At 39.7% G+C, this 25,754-nt stretch overlaps 1 protein-coding gene and 1 long non-coding RNA gene across 2 annotated transcripts; one reads left to right on the top strand and one right to left on the bottom strand.

The window, feature by feature from the left end:
- The first annotated feature begins 396 nt into the window (after window positions 1-396).
- Window positions 397-16,601, top strand: sdhaf3 (succinate dehydrogenase complex assembly factor 3). The gene is made up of 2 exons (XM_044138344.1): window positions 397-703; window positions 16,207-16,601. The coding sequence occupies exons 1-2, from the start codon at window positions 527-529 to the stop codon at window positions 16,399-16,401; spliced, it is 372 nt and encodes a 123-aa protein (XP_043994279.1). The 5' UTR covers window positions 397-526; the 3' UTR covers window positions 16,402-16,601.
- Window positions 12,683-23,884, bottom strand: LOC122843535. Its single transcript, XR_006372722.1, has 3 exons — window positions 23,810-23,884; window positions 13,521-13,615; window positions 12,683-13,404 (listed from the first exon to the last, which is right to left on the bottom strand). It is a non-coding gene; the product is annotated as an uncharacterized LOC122843535 (long non-coding RNA).
- Between the last annotated feature and the right edge of the window lie 1,870 nt (window positions 23,885-25,754).

Raw genomic sequence — 25,754 nt, 5'->3', positions numbered from 1 at the left:
TCCTGTTTTTCCTGTTTTTTGCTTTATACTTCATATCTGTGGACATACTGGTTGGTACTGCTGGAGCAGCTGATTTGCATAGATTATTAATAACTTGTTTTCTCCCAGTTATTTTTTTCTCTACAGACACTACCTGGTCTGGTCTGGTGTTCTGTTTGGCTGTGATTCCTTGATGAAGGAGGACAGATGTTTGACAGGTCAGAGTTGCAGAATGAATAACATTGACATACTGCGTCATACAGTATTTATAACAGATATTACAGTTTTCATACAGTGGTTTATATAAGAAAATTAAGATTAATATATCTGATAGATTAGATTTGATCCCGACTTTCCTCCTCCTGTACAGTAGGTGGCAGTATGTTCTCAGAGTATTTTAGTCAACTATTAAACACAAAGAAGAAGAAGAACTTCCGGGATAAACAATAACTTGGGTGAGTGTCCTTGTAAAGGCATCTGTGTGTGGTTGGTATGACAGCTTCAAGCGCTTAGAAACACTGGGGTCGGTTCGGTTCGGTTCGGTTCAATGGCGGCGTCTGCTCACGTCTCTACCATCCGCTCCCTGTATAAGAGGATCCTGGTCCTGCACCGTTTCCTGCCCATCCACCTGAGGGCCCTGGGAGACCAGTACGTGAAGGAAGAGTTCAGGAGACACAAGAGCGCAGCTCCAGAGGAGGTGAAGAGCTTCATGACGGAGTGGGAGGTAAGTAACGGCTCCACAGAGCAGAGAGGGAAATGATCATGATTCAAGCTGCTAATAAATAATTAAAGAGAAAAACAGTAAAAACACATGCAGAGCAATAAAACAGTTGAGAACGAGCCCCTTATGGAAATGCTGCTTTCAGACAAATAGTTTCTGAACATCTCAGGTATTCGGGAGTTTTGTTCCAGAACTGTAAGACATAGAACCTGCATATAGTGTCCAGATAACAGTATTAATATTCTCCTAGCTGTCTCTGGATCCTCCTTGCTATATTTATAGCAGAAAGCCCGTTAACGGCTGAGCTGGTTTCCCCCTCTACAACCTCTGGCAAGTGTTGCAGTGTTTCTGTTTTAATGAAGAGGAAAAACTAATACTTGCATTACTGTCATAACCAGTGCAGAGACTACTGGACAGATGGGATCTGATCCATTTCCTGGTGCTGGTCAGGACTTTGGGAGCTAAATTTTAGATACCATAACCATAACTCAACCTAAGCAGTGAAGCCCAGACTTCACTTTCCCCAGACCTTTAGGCCACTTTCCTGAATCTGAGGATCAGCTCTTTGATTCTCCCCCCCGAACCCCTGAACAGACCTTACCAGGGAGGCTTAAGAGTGTGACCCGTCTGTAGATGGAGCACACTCTGCGGTCCCCCATCCCGGTCTGCTGGTCCAGGTGAATTGTTCCCAATGTCCACACAATATTCCAGTCATGTCAAGCAACACAACCCTACAAACAACCAGAGCCTTAAGGGACTCTGAATACAGATATTCACACAAAAATAACAGAGTTCAGCATTTTGTCATCCTAATGCATAATTTTGAGATTATTGCATATTTTCCACAAAAATGGTCACAAACACTGTTTACGTAACTCACATCTGCAGGTGGCAGTACTGCTTACATCTACAGTTCTGCCTCAGTCTTACTTGAAGTTAAGTTATTGTTTGTGATTGATAACAGAATTTGAGCAATTGAAGTTCTTTAAAAAAGAAAAATGCGAGTCCAATTTGTTTTCTCGTGTTTATTTTTATTATTATTCTATATTTATATTTACAAGTTTTCTGAAATACTTGTAAGCTCACAAGCCACCTACTTTCGGTTTCTGGTAGGAAAAGAAAACCCTAAATTAAAATTTGATTTGCTGGTGTATTAAATTACAAAACAAAATCCAATACAAATAAAATATAAAATACTACTAACAATAATATTACGCGCATATATGGGGGTTACACAACATTCAGTTTGTTACAGTGGTATGTTTTTAGGCTTAATGTTTATTTTGCGATTATTAATAAGCTATTGCTGTGGTAAGAGGAGAAAACTATAAACATATCGCTGCACTTTACTGTATGGCTAGCTCCATGGCTAGCTCGCTGTTACTGTCTCTTACTCTGCAGTTGTGGAGTCACAATACCTGGGATGATGAGCGCCCCCTGCCATGAGGCAAGAGAACTGCCTGCCTAACCTCGAATCTGTTCTCTGCCGTTTCTGATCGCTTCTCAGCACAAGAAACACGTTACACAGACAGCTGGCGACAAAAAAAACACTGTACATTATATACTTAAGCTAAATTATGGAAAATCAGTTCAGATATGAAATGTTTTTTAACCATTTTATTGGCGACGTACAGACAGGAGGACCTTGCTCTCATAGAATGGCAGGTAGCGAGAGGTTGATTAATCCCAGGTGAGGCTCAGCTGCTGCTGCCTCACTTCGCTTCCGAGCATTTGAATGGGAAAATGAAACCTCTGCAGTTTTGAAGAAAAAATTAATCATAATTGGTTAAGCTAAATAAAAATAATTACTCCACAGTACTGGCTCACTTGCGTCCCCTGACCGCACATCACTGGTAACTATGGCAACCAGTGACAGTTTAAAAGCCCACTGACTCTTTCTGAAGTCCGTCCCGTTAATAAAAAAAAATCCATCAGACTGAATATCAAACGACACTGTGACGTCACACTGACGTCACAACGTGACTCCAAAGGCAGAATTCTGACATCACCAGCCATTTTATAAACTTCTCACATCATCAACTTTCATCACAGCCTTTAGAAGCCTTGTTGATACATACAGAATATCTTTAGCAGTTTACAGATTTACAACTTTGTTTGGTGCAAATTTCCTTTGGTGATTTACATCAAACTTACAGTGAAATCTTAACTGAGATTCTAGAGATTTGATTTTAACTTAGAACCTTAAAGAAGCAAAGCTTATGATGGAGACCAACCAGCCTAAGGTCAAGGAGACTGAATTCGACATCATTGAAAGAGAATTGCAGCTACCCAACCGACCCAAACGCAAGAGGAAGAAGGTGCCTTTTGCTGTCTGGTTGGAGCAGCAAGAGATGAAAACTTCTGCTGAAAATATTGAACAGCAGGAGGTTTCATCTGTGATAGAAAATGGATCGATCGCCCAACCTCTGGAGGTAGTCGATCAAAAAGGGGACAGACCGACACATGACAGTGAGCCCATTGAGGAGAACCTGGTACCGACTAAAACCTGGACAGAGGAACACGCCCCAGCTGACCAAGAGATTTCTGCTGGAAACATTGAGAAGCAGAACGAATCCCTGGTCAGCGGAGAAGAGTCCACTGTTGGAGGGCAGGAGAAAATAGAAATAGTAAAGAAGGAACAGCCCTCCATGTCTGAGGAACATCCACCAAGGACCAGGCGCAATAAGAAGAAGAAAATACCATTCAGTGCCTGGTTGGAGACACACGCCCCTGTTGATCAAAGGATTTCCTCTGAGATTACTGGAACGGAAGAAACTTCACTGGATACCAAACAAGAATTGATCTCCGTACCTCAGGAGACAACAGAGAAGGAACAGCCCCTTAAGTCTGACACTGAAAATGTTGAAAAGCTGGAGACTTCTCTGCCTGAAGAAGGAGATCAGGACGATTCTTTAAAGAGGGATATTTGCACAGAGGAACCTGTGATTTCTGTAAAACAACTGGTGACCGAAAAGGACGACATCTCCAAATCACAGAGGAAGCTTGATCCGAAAGGGGAAAAACAATCAAAGGCTAAGTGCATCGAGAAGATGCCGCTGTTGTGGAAATCTTTTCCCGAGCCTGATGCCACCATAGATCTATCATTTTTTACTGAGAACACTGACATTAATAATGGACCTCTGCTGGAAAACAAAAGTCTTCAGGCAGCTTCGCCCAGCAGGGAAAATAAGATGTTTTGGAAAACGCTGCCCAAGTCAGAACCTCATGTAGATATAACTTTTATTGCTGAGAATATTGAAACGGAAAATGTTTCAATCGTGGCACAAAAAAGTAATGAGAAAGCTTCCTTGACAGCAACTCAACCAAAGTGTACATGTGCTGCTAAATTTATGGAGACTGAACTGGAATACATCAAATTTAGGAAATATTTAATGAATCAGCTTGATGAAATGTTTGATACAAATAAAAAACTGAGTGCGAAACTAAAACAGCAGAAAGATCTGCTGACGAAAGTCCTCTCAGAGAGACAACAAAGCAGGAAACCAACAGTTTCTGTACAAACTCAGACTGATTCACAGGAAAACCTAAAACAGAAACCAGTCAGTTATCAATCGGCTTCAACTCAAACAGAGATGGAGGAACCAGAAACCAGCTCCCAGTTAAAACCAGTCTTTAAAACGATTTCAACGCAAACGGAGATGGAGGAACCAGAAACCAGCTCCCAGTTGAAACCAGTCCTTCAAACCGTTTCAACTCAAACAGAGATGGATGAGCTGGAAACCAGAAGTCACTGGAAACCAGTCTGTGGAACGGTTTCAACTCAAACTGAGGTAGATGTGTTGGAATCCAGTTGCCTGTTAAAACCAGTTTATCAAACAATCTCGACACAAACTGAGCTCCCTTTACTGCTCCAAGAACAATCGTCTGAAACACAACGGGATGGGCATCAGGATGGGCAGACCAAGTTATTGAAGAGATCAGCAGGTAAGAAGAGGAGAGAGTCAGCAAAGAAAGCTGCCTCTGAATTGGAGACTCTGAGTAATGAAACGGTTTCAGAGGCGAACAGAGAACATCAAGGCATTCCAGTACCAGAACCAGTTGGTGATCAGAGAGCTAAAAATGAGATATACTCAAATGAAACGATCATCGGTAAACTTCATCAGGCGACAGAAGAAGAAACGATTTGCACAACCCAGCAGGGTGAGGACCAACGAGACGAGAGAAAAGCAACCAAAAAATCTAAATGCAAGAACCAGAGAAAGGCAGCGATGAAAGCTGCCTGTGAATTGGAAACAGTCAACAAAGAGAAAGTTTCTGTAAAAAACAAGGAACAAGAAGAAGTTTCAATGCTGGAAATAGTCAAGGATCAGAGAGCCACCATCATTATTGAGGTTCATAAAAATAAAACAGTGATTGATAAACTGCAGCAGGCGACTGAAGATGAAATGGTCCCTGAAAAACAACCAATTGGGGATCAGCAGGTTGAGAAAAGACCATTGACCAAATCAAAATGTAAGAAAAAGAGAAAGACAGCAGTGAAAGCTGAAATAGAAAACAATTCAAAGCCAATAGTGACTGATCAAAACTTGGTCCAAAACACGGAGACACCAAAACCTGATGTAGAAACAGCACCAGAGATCCCACAGACAGCTTTACAGCAAATAGAGATAAAACCAGTCATAGTTTCAAAAGATGTAACAGGTAAGGATCCTGTAGGTCTTACAGAAAAACTGAGAACATCGCCTCCACAGACAAAGGTTACTGTAAATGAAGATCGAATCCAGAGACCTCAGCAATCAGAGACTCAACCAGCTGAAGAGTCAGATGAACAGAACAAAGTCTCTGAAGAAGAAGAGAGCCCCAAGACAAAGATTTCACTGTGGAGGCGATTCAAAAAGGCTTTGACTCCATCCTGTCTGCGCCAGTTTAAAGACAGAAGTAAAGGCCATCCAGCGTAGACAGCACTTTATGTCTCCAGATTATCAGATTTAAAAGACTGGAGGGGCCAGGTGTGGGTTGGGTGATTGGTGGGATTTGGAAAAAGAGCTACAGTTGTTGTTAATTGGACATTTCAATATTAAAAAGCCAGGGAGACGGTGGGAAACGTCTCCCTGTGTAGATGTGGGTTCACTCCGGGTGCTCCGGCTTCCCCCACGTTCAACAACATCAGTACTCATGTTCATCCATTGGAAGAGTTTTATTTCTAATTCTAAACAGAAAATAAGAAAACCACTTTTAATAATTAATGGGAGATTTGGAAAAAGAAAATGCAAAAAACATGGAAGAAAAAGAGACTTTTAGAAGTCTAAACTTATACAAATTGGAAAACAAATTGAAAACTAGTTATCTTTCTGGGCAATATATAAATATATATATATATGTATGAATTTATAGATATAGATATAAAATATCTATATCTATATATAGATAAATTTATATATTATATTTATATAGATATATATAGATAGATATACATATCTATAGCTTTATAAATATAATATGAATTTAGATATTATAAATTCATATGGTTCCTTCAGATATTCATATATATCTATCTATCAGGGGCTGCACAGTGGTGCATTTGGTAGAGCTGTTGCCTTCCAGCAAGAAGGTCCTGGGTTCGATTCCCGGCCCGGGGTCTTTCTGCATGGAGTTTGCATGTTCTACCTGTGAATAGTGGGTTCTCTGGTTTCCTCCCACAGTCCAAAAACGTGACTGTCAGGTTAATTGGTCTCTAAATTCTCCCTAGGTGTGTGTGAGTGGTTGTGTGTCCTGTATGTTTTCTGTTTTGCCCTGCGACAGACTGGTGACCTGTCCAGGATGAACCCCGCCTCTATATATATATATAAATTTCCCTTCTCACCCACCGCGGGTGGTGATTCTTCTTCCTCTTAGCTCGGGTCCTCTACCAGAGGCCTGGGAGCTTGAGGGTTCTGTGCAGTATCTTGGCTGTGCCTAGGACTGCACATTTCTGGACTGAGATGTCTGATGTTGTTCCTGGGATCTGTTGTAGCCACTGTTCCAGTTTGGGGGTGACTGCCCCGAGGGTCCCGATGACCACAGGCACCACTGTGGTCTTCACCTTCCAGGCCCTCTCCAGTTCCTCCCTTAGGCCCTGGTATTTCTCTAGTTTCTCATGCTCCTTTTTCCTGATGTTGCAGTCACTTGGTATTGCCACATCCACCACAACGGCTTTCCTCTGTTGTTTATCCACCACGACTATGTCTGGTTGGTTCGCCCTCACCATTTTGTCTGTCTGGATCTGGAAGTCCCACAGGATCTTAGCTCGGTCATTCTCCACTACCTTCGGGGGTGTTTCCCACTTTGATCTTGGGGGTTCCAGTCCATATTCTGCACAGATGTTTCTGTACACTATGCCTGCCACTTGGTTGTGTCGTTCCATGTATTCTTTCCCTGCCAGTACCTTGCACCCTGCTGTTATGTGTTGGACTGTCTCAGGGGCCTCCTTGCACAACCTACACCTTGGGTCTTGTCTGGTGTGGTAGATCTGGGCCTCAATTGCTCTGGTGTTTAGGGCCTGTTCCTGGGCGGCCATGATGAGGGCCTCTGTGCTGTCCTTCAGTCCAGCTTTTTCCAGCCATTGGTAGGACTTTCTGATGTCAGCCACTTCGGTTATTTGCCGGTGGTACATCCCATGCAGGGGCTTGTCCTCCCATGATGGTTCCTCCGGCACCTCAGCTTCTGTTCCCCATTGTTTGAGACATTCACTGAGCACATTGTCTGTTGAGGCTTTGTCCCTGATGTATCTATGGATCTTGGATGTCTCGTCTTGGATAGTGGTTCTCACACTCACTAGTCCTCTGCCTCCTTCTTTGCGGTTCGTGTAGAGTCTCAGGGTGCTGGATTTGGGGTGGAACCCTCCATGCATTGTTAGTAGTTTCCGGGTCTTAACATCTGTGGCCTGTATCTCCTCCTTTGGCCAGCTAATTATTCCTGCAGGGTATCTGATAACTGGTAGGGCATAGCTGTTTATTGCACGGATCTTGTTCTTGCCATTGAGCTGGCTTCTCAGGACTTGTCTTATTCGTTGGAGGTATTTGGTTGTGGCTCTTTTTCTTGTGATCTCATCAAGGTTGCCATTTGCTTGTGATATTCCCAGGTATTTGTAACCTTCCTCTATGTCTGCTATTGTTCCTTCTGGGAGTGAGATCCCTTCTGTGCGGATGACCTTCCCTCTCTTTGTAACCATCCGACTACACTTCTCTAGTCCGAATGACATCCCAATGTCCGTGCTGTATATCCTGGTGGTGTGGATCAGTGAGTCTATGTCTCGCTCGCTCTTGGCGTACAGCTTGATGTCATCCATGTAGAGGAGGTGGCTGATGTTGGCTCCATTCTTGAGTCGGTATCCGTAGCCAGTCTTGTTGATGATTTGGCTGAGGGGGTTCAGGCCTATGCAGAACAGTAGCGGGGACGGCGCATCTGTCCTTGGTATATGCCACATTTGATGGATACTTGTGCAAGTGGCTTGCAGTTGGCTTCAAGGGTGGTCTTCCACAGCCCCATTGAGTTTGCAATGAAGGCTCTCAAGGTCCTGTTGATGTTGTACATCTCTAAGCATTCGATGATCCAAGTGTGTGGCATTGAGTCATAGGCTTTCTTGTAATCAATCCAAGCCGTGCACAGGTTGGTGTGTCGGGTTTTGCAGTCTCTGGCAACTGTGTGGTCTACAAGGAGTTGGTGTTTGGCTCCTCTGCTATTTACCCCGATGCCCTTCTGTGTCGTGCTCATGTATTGATCCATGTGTTTGCTTATCTTAGCCGCTATGATGCCTGACATGAGCTTCCAGGTTGTGGAGAGACAGGTTTTTGGTCGGTAGTTAGATGGGACCGGGCCCTTTGTTGGATCCTTCTGGATCAGGATTGTGCGCCCTTCAGTTAACCATTCAGGGTGGGTCCCGTTCTGTAGCAGCTGGTTCATTTGGTCTGCCAGTCGCTCATGTAGGGCAGTCAGTTTCTTTAGCCAGTAGGCATGGATCATGTCTGGCCCTGGTGCTGTCCAGCTTTTCATACCTGAGACTCTTTCTTGGACATCTGCCACAGTGATGGTTACCGGATTTTGCTCAGGGAGTATATATATAGATATATATATATATATATATTTTTGGATATATATATATATATATATATATATATATATATATATATATATATATATATCTAATATCTAAATTAATATATATATAGATTTATATGAATTTGTAGATATATTTATAAATCAATAAATACACATCTTTATAAATATAAAATATCTATATCTATATATACTGTATCTATATCAATATATATATACCCAAGAAGATGGATGGATGGATGGATGGATGGATGAACTTGAAGTGATCAGTCCATTAATAGAAATTTTGGGACAAACTACATAAGTGGTGGATATACTGTCATTGTTGTCAAGTCAATGATTTTCATAGTAATAAATCACAAAAACAATCAAGAAATCCTGGAGAAACAGGTCATCAAAGAGTCACTTAAACACATCATCCAACCATATGTTGTTTTATTTTTGCCTTTAAGTCAATTTCATATATTGTGATGTACAGTGTGAACAGAAAGTATTCAGTATTTCTACATTTCTGTTTTTTTCTACCAAGATGGGATGCAGAGTGTACATTCATGAGAAATAATATGAACTTTTTAAATTTTAGCAGATGACTGCAATGAAACAAAGGGTGAAAAATGTGAAGGGGTTTGAATACTTCCTGTACCCACTGTAAAACTAGATCACCTTCTGTTGTTGATCACTGGGGAAACGACTTCACGGTGCCACCTTGTCACTGGTCCCTGCTGGAGTACAGTCAGGGTGTGTGTGTTGGTGTAACTTCTGCCCCCTCCAACATTCGTTATGTTTCATCATCAGGTCAGCCCTGTTGTCTTAGAGAGCTGATGCCATGCTTTATTAGTCTGTGACCACATGATGGCAGCACAACCCCATGAAACCTTCTATGAACAATCAGACCTAAATGGAAAAGTTCCTTAATAATAACAGCTCTGATAAATATTGTAAGAAAACACAGTCAGGCTGAGAGTTTTAAAGATGTTAATGTGAATTGGAAATGCAGTGGGAGAGCCTCTGTTTAAGCCCATGTCAGTGTCTCTTAATGTCTGGAAGAAACAGAGCCTTATTTGCACTTTTATTTGATTAATAAAATTTTAAAGTTGAACTAGGAATTACTGACTTCTTACAATGAGCTAACTAACTGCCTGCAATGAAGCGACTGAGAGAATGTCCATTTTGTGGAGAAGTGCTTGTTGTTTTTAGGAATTGGTTGCTTTAATTAATTGTTATATACCTTCCTCAGTGTTTAAGCTCGATCATTAAAGTCTTGCCCAAAACAAACACTAAACAGAGAATATTCTAGGTCTTCCTCTCACATCCATGTTGTTGGGGACAGCTATTGTTCTCCATGATAATCACAGACAACTGGGAATGACTAAATTACCCATCTGCAGGTAATTTATCTAATCAAGCAGATGATGATTGCAGCTGGAATCCTGAGAGGTCACAGTCATTGGGGAAGAGGCGTTCACTTTCATCACGCCCGCCACACTATTTGCATTGATTTCAAACCCAGAGTCCATTTGATCTGGTTCCAGGCAGTGGATGACGAGCTTCTCCTCATATTTGCTCACTGCTTTGGCTGTATTTCAAATTGGATTGAGTTTGATCAAAATCCAGCTTCTGCATAGCTAAACGTACCTTCAGAACCGAGGATTGTGGTCTAGCGTCTCCGACGAGCAGAGGGGCAGATGATGAAGGCGAGGCGGGGAGCAGCCTCTCTCTGTTCTGTCAAGTATTTTGGCTGACTTTACATGTTACTGATCAACAACAGTAATGATGTAGAAAAGATAAATTAGGAATATCTATTTTATAACAGGTATTTTCATATTTCCAATTTGAGACTGAAAGTGTGGTGCAACATAAAAATCAGTGTTTATGATGGCCACCAATTTAAATTAGCTTTTTTTATTATTATTAATGTGAAATGTTTTTTTTTCCTTCATCTGTTTTGGCACTTTTTTTTTTTTGTAGTTCTTCAAACTTGAGATTAAAACGTTTTATTATCGAAAACAGGAACTGAATTGTTTTTTTCTTAGTATTTTCTCTTTCATATGTTTTTTTTTTGTAATTAAGTAGCTATTTTTTTTATCAAATTATACTCAGTGACATGATTTTTAAAATAATCATTTACAATAGCTTTAAGTTGAATAAAAAGCAAAATGACCAGAAGAAACTTGGGTCTGAATGTATGTCCTCCACCACTGTGCATAACGATTTAAAATAAAATCATAAAACATAACCTGCTTTACAGATCTCCACTACATGTAAAAGTACAATTTAATCCCTGATTTCTTTCTCTCTTTTAATTGCATTTATTATTTTGGTATTTAAATAATTTATTTTTATTTCATTTTATTTATGTTTACTTCATATTTGCTGTTCTGTTTTCATAGATTTTTTTTGTGGGTTTTGAAGATTTTATGTTCTTGTTCTATTCTTCCTTTGGGGCTTCTCTTGTAAGGAGACCAGTGCTGTTAAGCTTGTGTTTGTAAATAAGGTTAATTTGAACATATTATCCTCATGATAAATTATGCCAATATTTACCGCATTTTAAATATCAGCCACTGGCCTGCGTGTTAACCAAGCAGGTGTGTTTGTTGGCATGGCAGCACAATGCCAGAATATGAGTGAAACTATCAGCAGCCAGCCTGTAGCTGAGAGCAGCTGCTGGTATTATCATTGGCACCAGGCACAAACTTCCCATTTTTAATAACAGATCGGTTTAAACTACAGCTGCATAGTACAAGTAAAACTAGAAAATTTCTGAAGAAATTTAAACGGGCCTGGCAAAGTGTTCCTGTCGGTTGGAACCCAGCGTTCTGATGCTAAAAATCTGCATAATGTTAAAGTTAGCTACAATATACTCAATAGCATGTGGGCAGTCACAATAAATAAACAAAATAGCTCAAATTATTATTTTAGGGAAAAGGCTACTGCTAATGTTTGTGCTAATGTTAATGCACTACCTTCTGATTTTTACTTTAGCAAAACTAAAAATCAGATGTTTATTTAATGGCACTTGGTTAACAGAAAACATCTCTTAGCAACAGATTGTTCAAAAAACAAGATTTTCTCTCCTCTTTTGAAGTACTACTTATACTCCTTAAAATTTTGCAGTTGGTGAATTTTTCAGAAAAGTGAAATTTTTTTTTTGTCATTCTTGGTGAATTATAAAACAGACATTCAATGCAAATGTAAAAATCTGATTTACACTGTGACAATTCATTACCAGAAAAAAACAGTAATTTCTTAATACCAAATCAATAAGAAGCAATATTATTATTTATAAAATATGAGCTCTTTTGAAATACTGCTTATCTGCTTAGAACTGTAAAGAAATTTACAGTTGGTAAATTTTGCAAAAGTAAAAATCAGATGTTTACTTTATGGCACTTGGTTACCAGAAAATGCATTAATCTCTTAGCAAAAGATTAACAACAGGTATTGTTATTGTTCAAATGATGGTGAAAATGTTTTTTGTTTTTTGTGTCATTGGTGGTAAATACGGTATATCACAAAACAAACATTCAATGCAAAAGTAAAAATCTGATTTACACTTCGTGACAGTTTGTTACTAGATAAAAAACTCTCATCTCTTAGCAACACATTAACAACAAGTATTATTGTTGAAAAAGCAAGATTTCCCCTGCTCTTTTGGAATACTATTTATCTTTCATTACTTACTACTTAACAAGAATTCTGCAGTTGGTGAATTTTTTAGAAAAGTGAAAATGTTCTTTGGGGGGTTTTTTGTCATTCTGGGTGAATATATTATAAAACAGACATTCAACAAAAATGTAAAAATCTGATTTATACTGTGATAATTCATTACCAGAAAAAAACACTAATCTCTTAACACCAAATTAATAAGATAATATTATTATTTATAAAACAATAATAATATTGCTAACATATACTTAGCAAGAATTGTGCAGAAAGGTAACAAAGGCATTTCAATGCTCTCCTATGCTCTGCTGTGGCAGGCCCCAATAATAATTACTATACTTCTGTTGAGAATCCAGATGATGATATGAAATATGGTCAACCCATAGTGACACTTTCCTTATCATTACATCACATCCCATCACTCTCCATGATGTCATTCCCTTTCCAGTTGGTCAGGTATATTATTAATATCCACCGTGAATGTCTGACATTTGCAGCATAATATCCTAACAAGCTGTAAATAAAAACATGGAACTATTGGAGAAAGAAAAGTCAGTTCACCAAACTGTTATGACTCTGTAATACAATATTAGTTATCTTTTTGTCACAAAGTATAATGTAAAACAGAGGAGAACACACTCGACTCAACAGCAAAAGAGTTAGTTTGTTTTTTATACACATTATTATACAAAGCAGTAGGTTCCAACATGGCAACCCACCTATCTGCCTCATCCAGTAGTCCATCTATCCAGGGGATAAGATGTTAGGGTCACGTCCACCCACACATAGCTGAAATCTACCAATACTTGATACCCCATCTAAATACACGTAACTGCCTATTCTAATAGTTCAAACACCAAATATACCTCAATATGCATTAAGTGGAAACAATCTAAGCTAGAAAACTGCTCTCGGTGGTTCAGCCAATCAGTGTCAACCCTGGTAACCAGAACAGGCTGCAACCTGCAAAACTCCATTTTCTTCTCCTATGAAAAATGAAACAAAAGAACTATAAGGAAACATTTCCACTTTATCTTCCACTTCCTCAGTGAGGCACAGAGGAGTAGAAACAGATGAAGAGCGAGACCCAAAATAGGATTACATGGCTTGAGTGTTCAGTGGTTAATCCATTTATTTCAGAGGTACCCATGGGAGTGCGACGGATAAATCACCTCCAGTGGGTCCAAACTGGTTCTCCTGAAAGAAATAAACACAAAAATATGAGAAAGACTGGAGAAAGGACAATGTTAGCCACTGATGGATTTGTGTTGGAATACACAGTGAATAGTTGGCCATTAGTACATGCAGGAAAACACTTTGCTTTATACAGGATAGAAATATTCTAAACTGGGAGGTGCAGTGTGTTAAATAATCATCTAGTCTTCAACAGGTCTTAAAGTAAGGTTAATTAAAATCAGATGAATAGCAATTTTACCTTTTTTTTCTTGAAAATACTAAGTTGTTCTTTATGAACTAAACACTGACGCCTAATTACAGATGCAACATGCTGATTTGTACAATGTTCAGTCATTTGAAGTTCTCTTCTCTGTTATTAGCTTTGTTGGTTGACGTCTTCGTGTCAAACATTGGATGGTTCAGAGCTTGACTCTTGCTGCCGCTCTGTTTACCTGACTAGCCTAGCCTGCTCCCCTCTCACTGTAGGGTCCAGATGTGCCCACATGTAGACACCTACATGGACATGTGGCTGGAGGGACTGATGTGTGTCTCGGGGAGACATACAATCAGTTTTTGTTTATTAATCCCCATTGGCTTGGTGAAGCAATGCGCCCTGAGATTTTCTCCATATTCACTATTTATATATCTGGTTGCATCTGTGGCCAAATTGTTTGCACTCTGGAGCCCCGAGAGCAGCAATGTGTGCTTTAACATTTCTTGTAATTGCTCAGTTAAGACACATTAATGTTGGCATGCTATATATATTCTAATCCTAGTGCACTTAGGTTTTTAACAATAGATGACTAACAAATATCCACCTTGTTTAGCAGCAGTTCCACTGACTGGACCTTTTTCATCCGTCAGCAACTATAGAGAAAAATCGTATCTTGGTGGTAAAACCTGATTGGTGTGCCTGGCCTGAGCTATGTGGCTTATTTGATGATTGTCAGGTTTTCATCAAACAGTGCACACCAAACAGACCAAAACTGGCATGACAGAGAGTTTACGTCAGCACTCAAGCAGTGTGACTTTAAAAAGTCTTGGTAAAATCTTGGAGTATTCCTTTAGGCTGTGACCCTCCCACTCTCCCCTTTGGCAAGTATTCAATATAATTACATTATGTGCAGGAAGAAGCCTTTCAGATAAATGGCTTGTTATTGCTCACAGTGAGAGCACTCCAAACCCAAGATGCTTTGTGAATGGGCAAACGGCAGGCATAGACCTGGATGATGGATGGCTTTTCAAAACAGGAAAAGGAACACATAGGAGTGGGCCACCGTTGCTCGTTGGATGAGTCATATGCGGCACTTTTCAGCTTCGACTCATCATGTATGTAATCAAGTGACTAGAAAGGTTGTTTATCCTACAAGAACAGTTAGTATGACTATGGGTATTCTACAGGGAACCTAACCTAAAGCTTTATTTACAGCATGTCCTTTCCTAAGTTATTTACTACCTGTGACTATTTGTTGAGTGTGTGTGTTTTGAGTTTTTTTAAGAAATGATACCTGTGTGTTTCTAGTCATCCTGTAGACTTTAGAATGGACACAGAGCTAATATCCTATGATGAAGCTACTTCTGCTGTTAACTTTTCAACATAGATTAGAAAGTACTCCTAGATCACTTCTGTGTGTGTCTGTTTGTCTGTCTTCTCAAAACCCCAGCTGGTCAAAGTCGATGGCCACTCACACAGAACCTGGTTCTGTTTCTGCCAGAGATTTCTTCTTGTTGATGGGGAGGTTTCCTTTCTGCTAAATACATGCCCAGTATGAGGGACTGCTGCTTAGTCAGCAACACAATGCAAGTGACTGTCAATTATTGCTCTATTTTGGTCCAGGAGTGAATGTTGCAGGTCAGTGTCTTAATCCAACCTGCTGGTGTTTCCTTCAAAAGGATGCTTCTTAAACAATTAAAACTCTCATTAAAATGGGTTCTCATAAAAATAAATATGAAAAAACAAGAAAAAATTATCTGTATAACCAGTTGCAAGACTCATAAAGAGTTTCTAACAAGTTGTAATAGCTACAAAACCCTCCAAAGTTTCTGAAAGAAACAATTCTAAGGAGAGGAGTGGGCCAAAATTCTTGCACAGAAATAAAAGACACATATAGTCAGGCATAGCACATATTTGATGGCACAACCAGTTTTTAGGTTTGGGAACCTGTTACTTTTTTCACTAAAGTCCTGGTTGGTTACGAAAGCTTTTTTTTTTCTCTAATGAGATCAAATCATTGTTGAAAACTACATTTTTCTGTTTCCTCTGGTTATCTTTGTCAGATAATTAAATTCGTTTATGATCTGAAACATTTCAGTGTGACAAAAAAGCCAAAGAGAAAATCTTTAAGGAGGCAGTAGATTTCTTTGAGCTCTTTAGACCTGGACTTATTTTGTCCCCCTGAGGTGAATTTCTAAACCTTACAGAAACAAATACTGCTAGGACACATTTTATATCCGACAGGAGAACATTTTCAGGCTTTTTCTTTAAGAACGCCTGTACTCTTGGTGGCTGACGTATGCAGTGTTTAATGACTTGCAGAGCCGATGAGGCAGAAGAGCAGGTGTTCAGCTAATCTTTGCGTTGTAAAAAGTAATCTTTGTGTGCTTCCTTGCAGAACTACAAGAACACCCTGCAGGCCCAGGTTCTGGAGTCAGCAGGGAGGCAGCGTGGCGCCGTGACGTTTGGGGCTGACCTGCCCGAAGAGACTCTCGGTCAGTTCCAGGAAGAACAGATCGGCCAGCTGTACGAACTCATGCTGGAGTCCACCAAACCCAACAAACAGTTCGACATTCATGAGGACAGCCGGTGAAGAAGAGGAGCACAGAGAATGGATGAACAGGAGATGCTCGATCTGACTAACTCATGGTGTTAGTGTAATAATTCTGACATGCAGACTGGACTCTGGGCCCAAAGAGAGGCTCTTAATGGTGCTCAAGTGTTGTGTAATGGTTCTGTTTCTTTGCTGAGCCCATTTACTGTCAAAATAAAAAGGTCCCTCATGCTCCTCCACCGGTGCATTAAGATCTCATTCATTGGTTTCTTTTGTCAACTTTTCTCCTTCTGATATGTTGAGGTTGGTGGTAAAAAGACGACTAAATGTGCCACTTCAGCAGTTTCACCAAGAGGGCCTACTTCAATCATTTCTTGAAACCTGGCACTTTTAAGAGTTCTACACGTATTTATTACAAAAAGCTCCCCAAAAGATATAAAGTCATTACCAGATTTAGGTTTCTGTTCAGTCTCCATCAGGACATTTCTTTATTAACAGTTACATCTCAGCTTGCTGCAGTAAAGGTCACCTGAAGGAGAGTTTTAGTTCTACAGGTCCAACTGGCATCAAGCATGATCCCAACATTTCCATTTAGTGCACTTTTTCCAAAACAGTTCAATCCAACAGGACTACAGTTGGATTCAAATACAATTAGAAAAAGTTCCCGTCATAATTCATCACATGCCTACATAGTTTTCTACCCTAAGACAGCAGATTCCATTAGATCTTCAATGCAGCACTCATCTTGAGCCAGCAGTGGAGAGAAACATCAGCAAACATCAGAGCTTTCACTGCAGCCTCTCAAATCAGCTGAGTACTTTTTAAGAGATTCTGGGTTTTTCTGATGGTTAACAAGAGGCGGTGGGAGTGGCCTGGTGCCTATAGTAGTAAGAACTATTAATTTCTGTGATTCTTCCAAAATTTTCAGTAGCAAGAGAAAAATAGCAGATTGCTGTTAAACTAAAATTGTACATTTCAGGCTTGTTTGCAAATAGGAATAGTGCTGTTCCCTGTACTTTTCATGTGCCATTTAGATAGATAAAACCATCTGTGCATCGTGGTACATTATCTGGATGGTTAGGGTGAAATGTGCATCAGATGTGTGAAGTGTCCCAGCATGCAGTCCTGCTCTGCAACACATCTTCATGTTTCTGAAAACAGAGTGGGACGAATTCTAAACTTACTTCCAGATTCATATTGAATTTAAAAGTTTTCTTTGTTTGCTACGTCCTTTTATGAGGAAAAACTGAACAAAATCTGACTTCTCCTTGACATTATCTGCATATTTATGGCCATTATATCTGTCAATTCCCCTTTGAGATCCCATACTAAACTCTCCATCCTCTACATGTTGTTTTAAAAAGATTTTTTTTTTTAAAACATGTAGAGGATAAAATATTTTTTACAAAAAATGGTAACAGAATGTTAAGTCAGCAGTAATAGTGACCAGGTAATGTGTATACAAAAGTATTCATAACCACTGAGTTATTTTACATTCTGTCACATTACAATCACAAACGTGATGTCACGTTTCACATGAATTCATGTGGATATTATGTGATAGACCAACACAAAGTAACAATTGTGACATGAAAGGGAAAGTTTACATGGTTTTCCTTTTTTCTTTTATAAATAAAAATATGTAAATTGAGACATCCATTAATATTTGACCCACCGAGTCAAAACATTGTGAACAGTCTTTGGATAAACTGCAGTTGGATAAATGTCGTTAGGAAGCTGGAGAAGGTTGGCAAGATTTCTGTAACCATCAACAAGGTTGGAGCATAATTGTGGCAGAAGATGTTCTTATCACAACAGGGAGATCTAATTAAACTTGTTTTGCTTCCTATGCCTGGACTCTGCATTTTCAGCACAGAGCTCAATGTTCCTTGCAGAACTGCAAGAACTCCCTGCAGACCCAGGTTCTGGAGTCAGCAGGGAGGCAGCAGGGAGGCAGCGTGGCGCTGCAACGTTTGGGGCTGATCTGCCTGAAGAGACTCTTGGACAGTTCCAGGACGAACAGATCAGCCAGTTGTACGATCTGGCCCATCTGTTCATGTTGAGGAAGATGAACGGAAGATGAACATCTTCTGTTCATGTTGGGGTTGGCCTGGTAAAAACTGACTCCTCGTCTGAGTGAGTCAGAAGGTCTTGGCTCTCTGATAATGAGAAACCATTGGTTGCTGAGGTGTGGACTCTGTTAAAACTTCACATTTTACCCAGTTTTCTGCCTCTCCTTTTACTTCATGAACATCAAAAATAATATCACATCACTTCATCTGCTTCTTCTTGTGATAGCTGCTTATACTGAGCCTGATTCTGCTTCTGCTGGATGTTTTTTCCTGTTAAAGGGAAGCTTTTCTTCTCCAATGTTGGTTCATGCATTCTCAATATGATGGATTGCTTAAAGTCAGTGACACAACACAACTGAAGTACAAAACGTCCATAACTCTACAGTAACTGTTTCATTTCATCATTGAGTTCATAGCATGTTTACACCTAAACATCTGCATTTAAAACACATATTTAGGTGTTCTATATATGAAAACTATTTACAGAAACATTTGTATTTTTGAGTACACACATGTTCAGCTATGATTTTTTTATTTATTTATTGTGTAAATGTTTTAATTGTTTAGTCTTGCAGATGAGCATTTAAAAGGAAAAACAATCCAAAGCTCTTTCATGCACAGACTCTGTTTTGCAGGAATAAGGAGGGGTTATCTTGTGAAGACCAGATCCACTCCTGGAAACTCCAAATAAATTGGTTAATATTGCCAAACACAGCATGGTATTAGTGTGAAATTAGGGTGTTGGAGAACAAACACTTCTGAGGAGCATCAATCATGTGAAGGAATAATGGGAAAGGAGGGAATTATGAGTAACAGCAATCACTGATGTTGTCCCTGTGCTTCTCTAACAGTAAATTTCTTTTTTTTAATTAAATTGAAATATTTTATGTTTGCTTTATGTTCTTTTGTTCAAATTGACAAGTTAATTGATGTCCATGTGTTGTTTGAAGCCTCAGCTGATTCTCTCTGTCAGCAGATGAGCATAAAACCGAGAGGAGCTGGTTCAGAATGAGCCTGGTGAAGACTACCACTGACTACTGCTCTGAGTTATTAAGTAAAGTTAAGGCTGGACGACAATAGGTTTGAGTTGGCTATGAATAACTATTAATTGGTGCTAAAGGTGATCATTTTAATCAAAATGACCAAGTCAGGACACCATCTGATAACCAACAACTCTCGGTCTCTGTCAGTTATTATTTTAGGAATGTCTGCCTGGTTAAGTGTTGTTAGAACACAACAATACTTGGCTTGTGTAATTATTGGCAATTATGATTAATAATGTATTATTAATGAAATCAGAGTTAGTTTCTTGAGTTGCAATGGGAATTCAAATATGGCCGACTATCATCAAGGAACGAAATAGAGGCTACCCGACAGCAGAAAACTCACAAGGAATGATCACATACACAAGTCTCCAATCAACTCTGAGAATTTATTAATAAAAATAATCATATAAATAACCTCTTCCTGTACATACAAATTAACTACTGAAGAAAAAGACAGAAAATGGTATGTAGATTTCTATTAGTGTCAGCCTGTTCTCCCACAGTGTAGGGAAATCGGATGCATCTCCTGGTCCAGGATGGCAGCCATTATGGCACTTAGAGCTGGCTGTGAAATCCCAGACTGATGGAAAACTTCACGTAATTATAACTTCACAGAAAACAAGTTGCTCTGATATGTACGGGCTAATCCAAAGTTGCTGATGTAGACCGTGTTGTCTGAACCACATGCAAACGAGTGGGCAGTATCAGAGTGTGGGAACGCTGCAGGGAACACGTCTCTAAGTCGCTCATATGACTTGTAGGATTCGAGTTTTGTCCCCTATATCTCTACTTTACAATGGCAGCAATAATTCATCCCACAATCACTGTCTCCATCATTGTGTCAACTGTGGCTACTGTCCAGCAGGTAACCACCATCAGCATGTGAATGACTGGAAGTAGTGTGAAGTGCTATGGAGTTGATGCACTTACATGGTCATCTACCATGTAAGTGTAGAGCATGTTTGTATTCTGCAATAATGTAGGTAGTTTTTGCCTTCACTTTCTGTTCAAACTGAAACTCTGCATCTTTAACACAATTCCCACTGCTACTGTATTTGAAACACTGTCCAACTGGTGATGTTTCACACCACAGGCTAGTAAAAGGCAACTACTATAAACAGTTTCAACTTAATGTTTTTTGTTTTTTTTAAACATGTAAATCCCTACATGACTGCTCAAACCTTTAAAAATGTTTAGACAAAGAAAGGAATTGAAGTGAACAGCATATCAGGCTAAGGTAGAGATCTAGGTAAACACTACAAATAGTCACAATAGTAACACAGTCGTTCTAAATCTAAGCAGGCCTATAATAACTCTTGAAAAGAACACTTTTAATGCTATATTCCTGTTAAAATTTAAATGGGCAAATATTTATGACATAGGAGAATGTGAATCTGACACTCAAGGTATCTGTTAGTTGGTATGAAGTGATCGTTAAAGTGCATCTTTAAGGTTCTTTTAAATAGATTTATGTAATGCATCTCATCTTCTGGGTCACAGACCGGTCATTACCAGTCCTTGTTTTGCTCGATACTGTGCCACGCAGAAATAATAATTAACTTATGATTTATGTGTTTTTTTTTTCTTTTTTATGTCTGAATGAAGATTAGTTTGAAAAATAACTGGATTCTCCTCGTTACATACAGCTATGATCACTCAATGCATGCCAAGACGATTCTCGGTCACGTGATACTGCTACAAAAAACAAATGTCTGAGTTTCTTGGAGGGGAAAAGCCTTTATGAAGAGACAGAAGCTGTGTTTTTACAATGTCTAAGAAAAAGAAAGCTACATTTCACACGGTGTCCTGCTTAAAATATTAATTTATCACTACAGGCGATTTTCATCCAAGTTTGCTCTGGATTCAAATTATTTTCCAATTCTCAAGTACGAGTACACAAAATGTAGTCTGAGTCGTGCTTGAAAAAAATGGTATACTCACAGTTTTGGTTTGCTTGAGGGACTGCATATTCTGTCAAGTTTATGTTTTATAGTTTGCAGCCTTCATGTGAGGAAATATGGATGCCAGTTTCAGGCTCTGTTATGCACCTGCATAATGATTGAGACCTCAACAACATTTTTTGAAATGCTCAGGGATCTGTGTTGTTAAGAGCAAAGCATATGATTAGTATAGCAATATTTTAATCTCCTTAAGTAGGAAAAAACCAATAAGTAAAGGAGAATTTAGGCCTTATTTAGAGAAATATAAAAATGTCACCTCCTTGTTTGGTAAAACATTTGACAAGACAGCAGTCTAAATTTTAACTTCTAATTATGTTATTTGTACAGTACTGTTTTTTTTTTTTTACCCCTCCAGGGGGTCTTTTGTGGGCTCTAGTGTCTCTTATTTGAAAGTAGACTGAGAGGAAAGGAGTAAGGAAAGGCGGGAAGACATGTGATAAATGCCGACGGGTCCGGGAATCAAATCCATGACGACCATGTCGAGAACTCAAGGCCTCCAAATGTGGGTTGTGCTACCTCCTCCGCCACCACAGCACACCCCAGTATTGATATCTTATGTTGTAAATTTGCCCTTACTATACAGTCTCATTTTCATGCATCTGAAAGTTGCAGGATGGTAGCTCTGGAGTTGAGCACCCCTGGTTTAAACTTTGACCTGGTCCATGCACATGTATTCAGCAGCATGTCTACGTTCCCCTCATAATTTGTCTTTCTTCTCATTTTGAGCCCATCCATCCATCCATCCATCCATCCATCCATCCATCTTCTTCCGCTTATCCGGGGTCGGGTCGCGGGGGTAGCAGCTTCAGAAGGGAGGCCCAGACTTCCCTCTCCCCAGCCACTTCCACCAGCTCCTCCGGAGGGATCCCAAGGCGTTCCCAGGCCAGCCGAGAGACATAGTCCCTCCAGCGTGTCCTGGGTCTTCCCCGGGGCCTCCTCCCGGTGGGACGTGCCCGGAACACCTCACCAGGGAGGCGTCCAGGAGGCATCCTGGCCAGATGCCCGAGCCACCTCAACTGGCCCCTCTCGACGTGAAGGAGCAGCGGCTCTACTCTGAGTCCCTCCCGGATGACTGAGCTTCTCACCCTATCTCTAAGGGAGAGCCCAGCCACCCTACGGAGAAAACCCATTTCGGCCGCTTGTATCCACGATCTCGTTCTTTCGGTCATGACCCAAAGCTCATGACCATAGATGAGGGTGGGAACGTAGATCGACCGGTAAATCGAGAGCTTTGCTTTTTGGCTCAGCTCTCTCTTCACCACGACGGACCGGTACAGCGCCCGCTTAACGGCAGACGCTGCACCAATCATTTTGAGCCTTTAGCTGATTAACCATTTCTCACTTTAACTTGTACAGCAGCAGAATGAAGAGTTAAGGGATTTGGAACATCATCTCAGTAGACAGACAGATCCCTGACCCCGGCCCTGGACTGATGGCGTCTGTGAAACTGCTTCGTAACCCGACAGCTTTAGCTTGTGATGACTGAGGCTCATTATTGCACTGCTGCAGCTACAGGAGCTCTGCTGACCTTTTTAAGTTGTCTGGTTTTAGTCTATTCTTTATCCCTAGAACCAAACAAGAAGAAACAGCATTCAGTTTTTATGATCATCTAATCTGGAGCAAAAGTCCAGAAAGTTGCAAAAATGCTGAAACTTTGAGTTTCTTTAAGTCAAATCTAAAACCCCACCTGATTAGAACTGGAATGCTGATTAATTATAGTCTGGAGTGCAACTTTTTATTACTTCTCTATTTTGTTACTGTAACATTTCCTAGATTTATTTGTTCATTGTGTTATGGTTTTAATGCATTTTGAACTTTCTTGTTTCTGAAATTTGCTGTGCAAATAAACTTGTTTTGACTTTTGTTAGAAACACTTGGCTATATTTGTATATATTATAGTTCAGTATTGTTGGGTCTCTCAGTACCAGTTCAATCTTTTGTTTCTTAGTTATTTCTTGTGATTGTTTTTTAATGCATTTAATGCTTTTTGAAGTTTTGATCTGTTTTGGTTTATCTTCCCTCTGGTCCTTGATCTGCACACTTCCTCACCTGTTGAACGTTCCTCATGTTGAATTCATAAAGCCCTGGTACTTTCTGATATCCTATGGTTTAATAGGTTATTTGCTGTTCTCGCCCTTCAGCACCATGAGATCAACAAAATGAAAAACTTGAAGACTTGACTAGAGGAAGCCCTTATTTGAATGTAATCAAGTTGGATATGCAACAAAATCACTTGTTTAACAGTTTCCATTTGAGAGAAGATTAAAATTAGAGCTCAACAACCTTTTTCTTTGGTACCGAGGTGTAAACATGAATACATTTCCTGCAAAGCTGTGTATTATATTAGGGTTTGTGTGGATGGACTTACTTTTGGAGTTGGTCTCAAGTGGCCATTAAATCAACTGCAGCTTTTGGCACTTCTGCATTGGCTTTGCTTTCAGCCCTTCATGTAGGGCTTGATTAGCACCTGAGTGTGCTGCTGGCAGTGTGTGCTTTGTTTACACTGCCTAATGATGGGGCTGTTTGTGGTTTGTAATCAGTTCGCCTTCTCCCAGCAACCCCCTCTGTGCTGTTAGGAGCTCCTGTTTAAATATCACTTCTCTTTTGTTGGGGTTATAAAATATTTTACTTTGTCAGAGGTTTTATTTTTACAAACTTAAAAATCTAACTGAATTATTTAGCATATTAATTGATATAACTTTTCTGTGTGGCTTAAAGACTGGTGACACACTTTATAATGTGTGTAAATAAATTAATTGCTTTAATAGGTTGTATCCTTTTTTGGCATTTAACACCTTTATTTAATTTCAACTTCCCGTTTGAAGTTGGAAGTTTTTATTTTAAAGGGACAACTTCTAGTTTGAAAACAGCAGAAGCAGCTTAATGACAAAAACAAGACAGAAAATAAGTTGGAACTGAGCTTATAAAATTTATCTTCTTACCCCTTGATACAGGAACAAGTTGTCTGTATGATTTTAATGAGTAAATTTTAAATATTGTGTGATGAAACGGTACATTTATTTAGTTATATGCAAGAACTATAATTTTTGGTTGTAAATATTATTTTTAAGGTGCAGTTGTTAACGATGGTTTTTGGTAAGATAAGATCATTTTATTTATATAGCATATTTTCAGCAACAATGCAGTTAAATGCGCTTATACTGTGTTTATTCTGTGTATACATATTCAGCTCTTATCATGAAACTAAGGCTTATTGTTACAGTAAGAGCTTACCTCAAGGTAAAGTGAGAGAGAGCTGCCTGCTATCTCAAGTAACAGCAAGGCAGCAGCATGTAGCATCGAGCTGCAGCAACAGTGCAGTAACATCATTTACTCTCAAAATGGAAAGTATGGAAGAACAGATCAATGAAAGAGAAGAAAGAAAGGAAATGAATGAGGCAGTTAATGAAATGTTGCAGAAGCGTCCAAAACGGCCCACTCTGCCCAAGAGAAGATGTTTTTATATTAAAACAATTAACAAAATAACCCAGAGAAGAAACCGTTAACTGCTTCTGACCAGTGGAATGACCAGGTCAGAGTATACAGAGGATACCTGGGAATCTGTGACAGAGGACATTATGAATATTACCTTGGCAGCATGGACACTATAAGCTCTGTTTGCTGAGGTCTTGGCTGCTTTCTGTCATAAAAATCGAGAGAAACACCAAATGATAAGTTTGATGAATGATGAAGGAAGTGGTTGAACGCTCTGGCGCGCAGCCTGTGTGTCACCAACATCCATTCTTGGTGGAAAGGATGTTGGTCAATCTCATCCTCGTAGTGTGGCACGATGAGCTGGTCAGGCGAACCCAGAGTGGGATTTTGAATAAAAACTAAACTTAAACTTATTTTTAACTGAAAAATTAAATCTAAACCCAACCATATGAACGAGGAAAAAGAAAACAAAAAAATTGCCACTTCCAGAGGCGATGGATTTATTAAAAACTCAAATTGAATGCTGTTGGCAAGTAAAAGTGAAAATCAATGCTCTAGGTAAGTAAAATATGGCGCTGAAGCAGGTTGTCCCACAGTTTCCTTTACAGGACCTGGAGGACATTTTATCATGTATTATTTCTTCACAGTGTATTTGTTCATTGTGTGTTTTTCCACATTGTGTTTAGGAAGGCTCCTGCAAGCAACTAGCAGGAAAAAAGTTTTGTCACAAAAAGAATCCAACCCCTTTCATAAAGGAGCTTTCCAAGACCTTCTGCACACGAATCCGACACTCTGCCTCAATTTAACATCTGGACTGTCCTTATCCTTTGTTTAGGCAACTCATGTTATTAAGCTGGGTTTGATCAGAGGAAGTATTT

Source organism: Gambusia affinis, linkage group LG14 (assembly GCF_019740435.1).
Source record: "Gambusia affinis linkage group LG14, SWU_Gaff_1.0, whole genome shotgun sequence".
Lineage (NCBI taxonomy): Eukaryota > Metazoa > Chordata > Actinopteri > Cyprinodontiformes > Poeciliidae > Gambusia > Gambusia affinis.
The sequence above is the reverse complement of the archived record's forward strand: the minus strand, read 5'-3'. Positions and strand labels throughout refer to the sequence as shown.

Bases quoted from the DNA above. Each gene is read 5' to 3' on its own strand.
- sdhaf3 (XM_044138344.1), top strand. From the start codon at position 527: ATGGCGGCGTCTGCTCACGTCTCTACCATCCGCTCCCTGTATAAGAGG. The intron at 704-16,206 runs GTAAGTAACGGC...GCTTCCTTGCAG, and splicing joins GCTTCATGACGGAGTGGGAG to AACTACAAGAACACCCTGCA.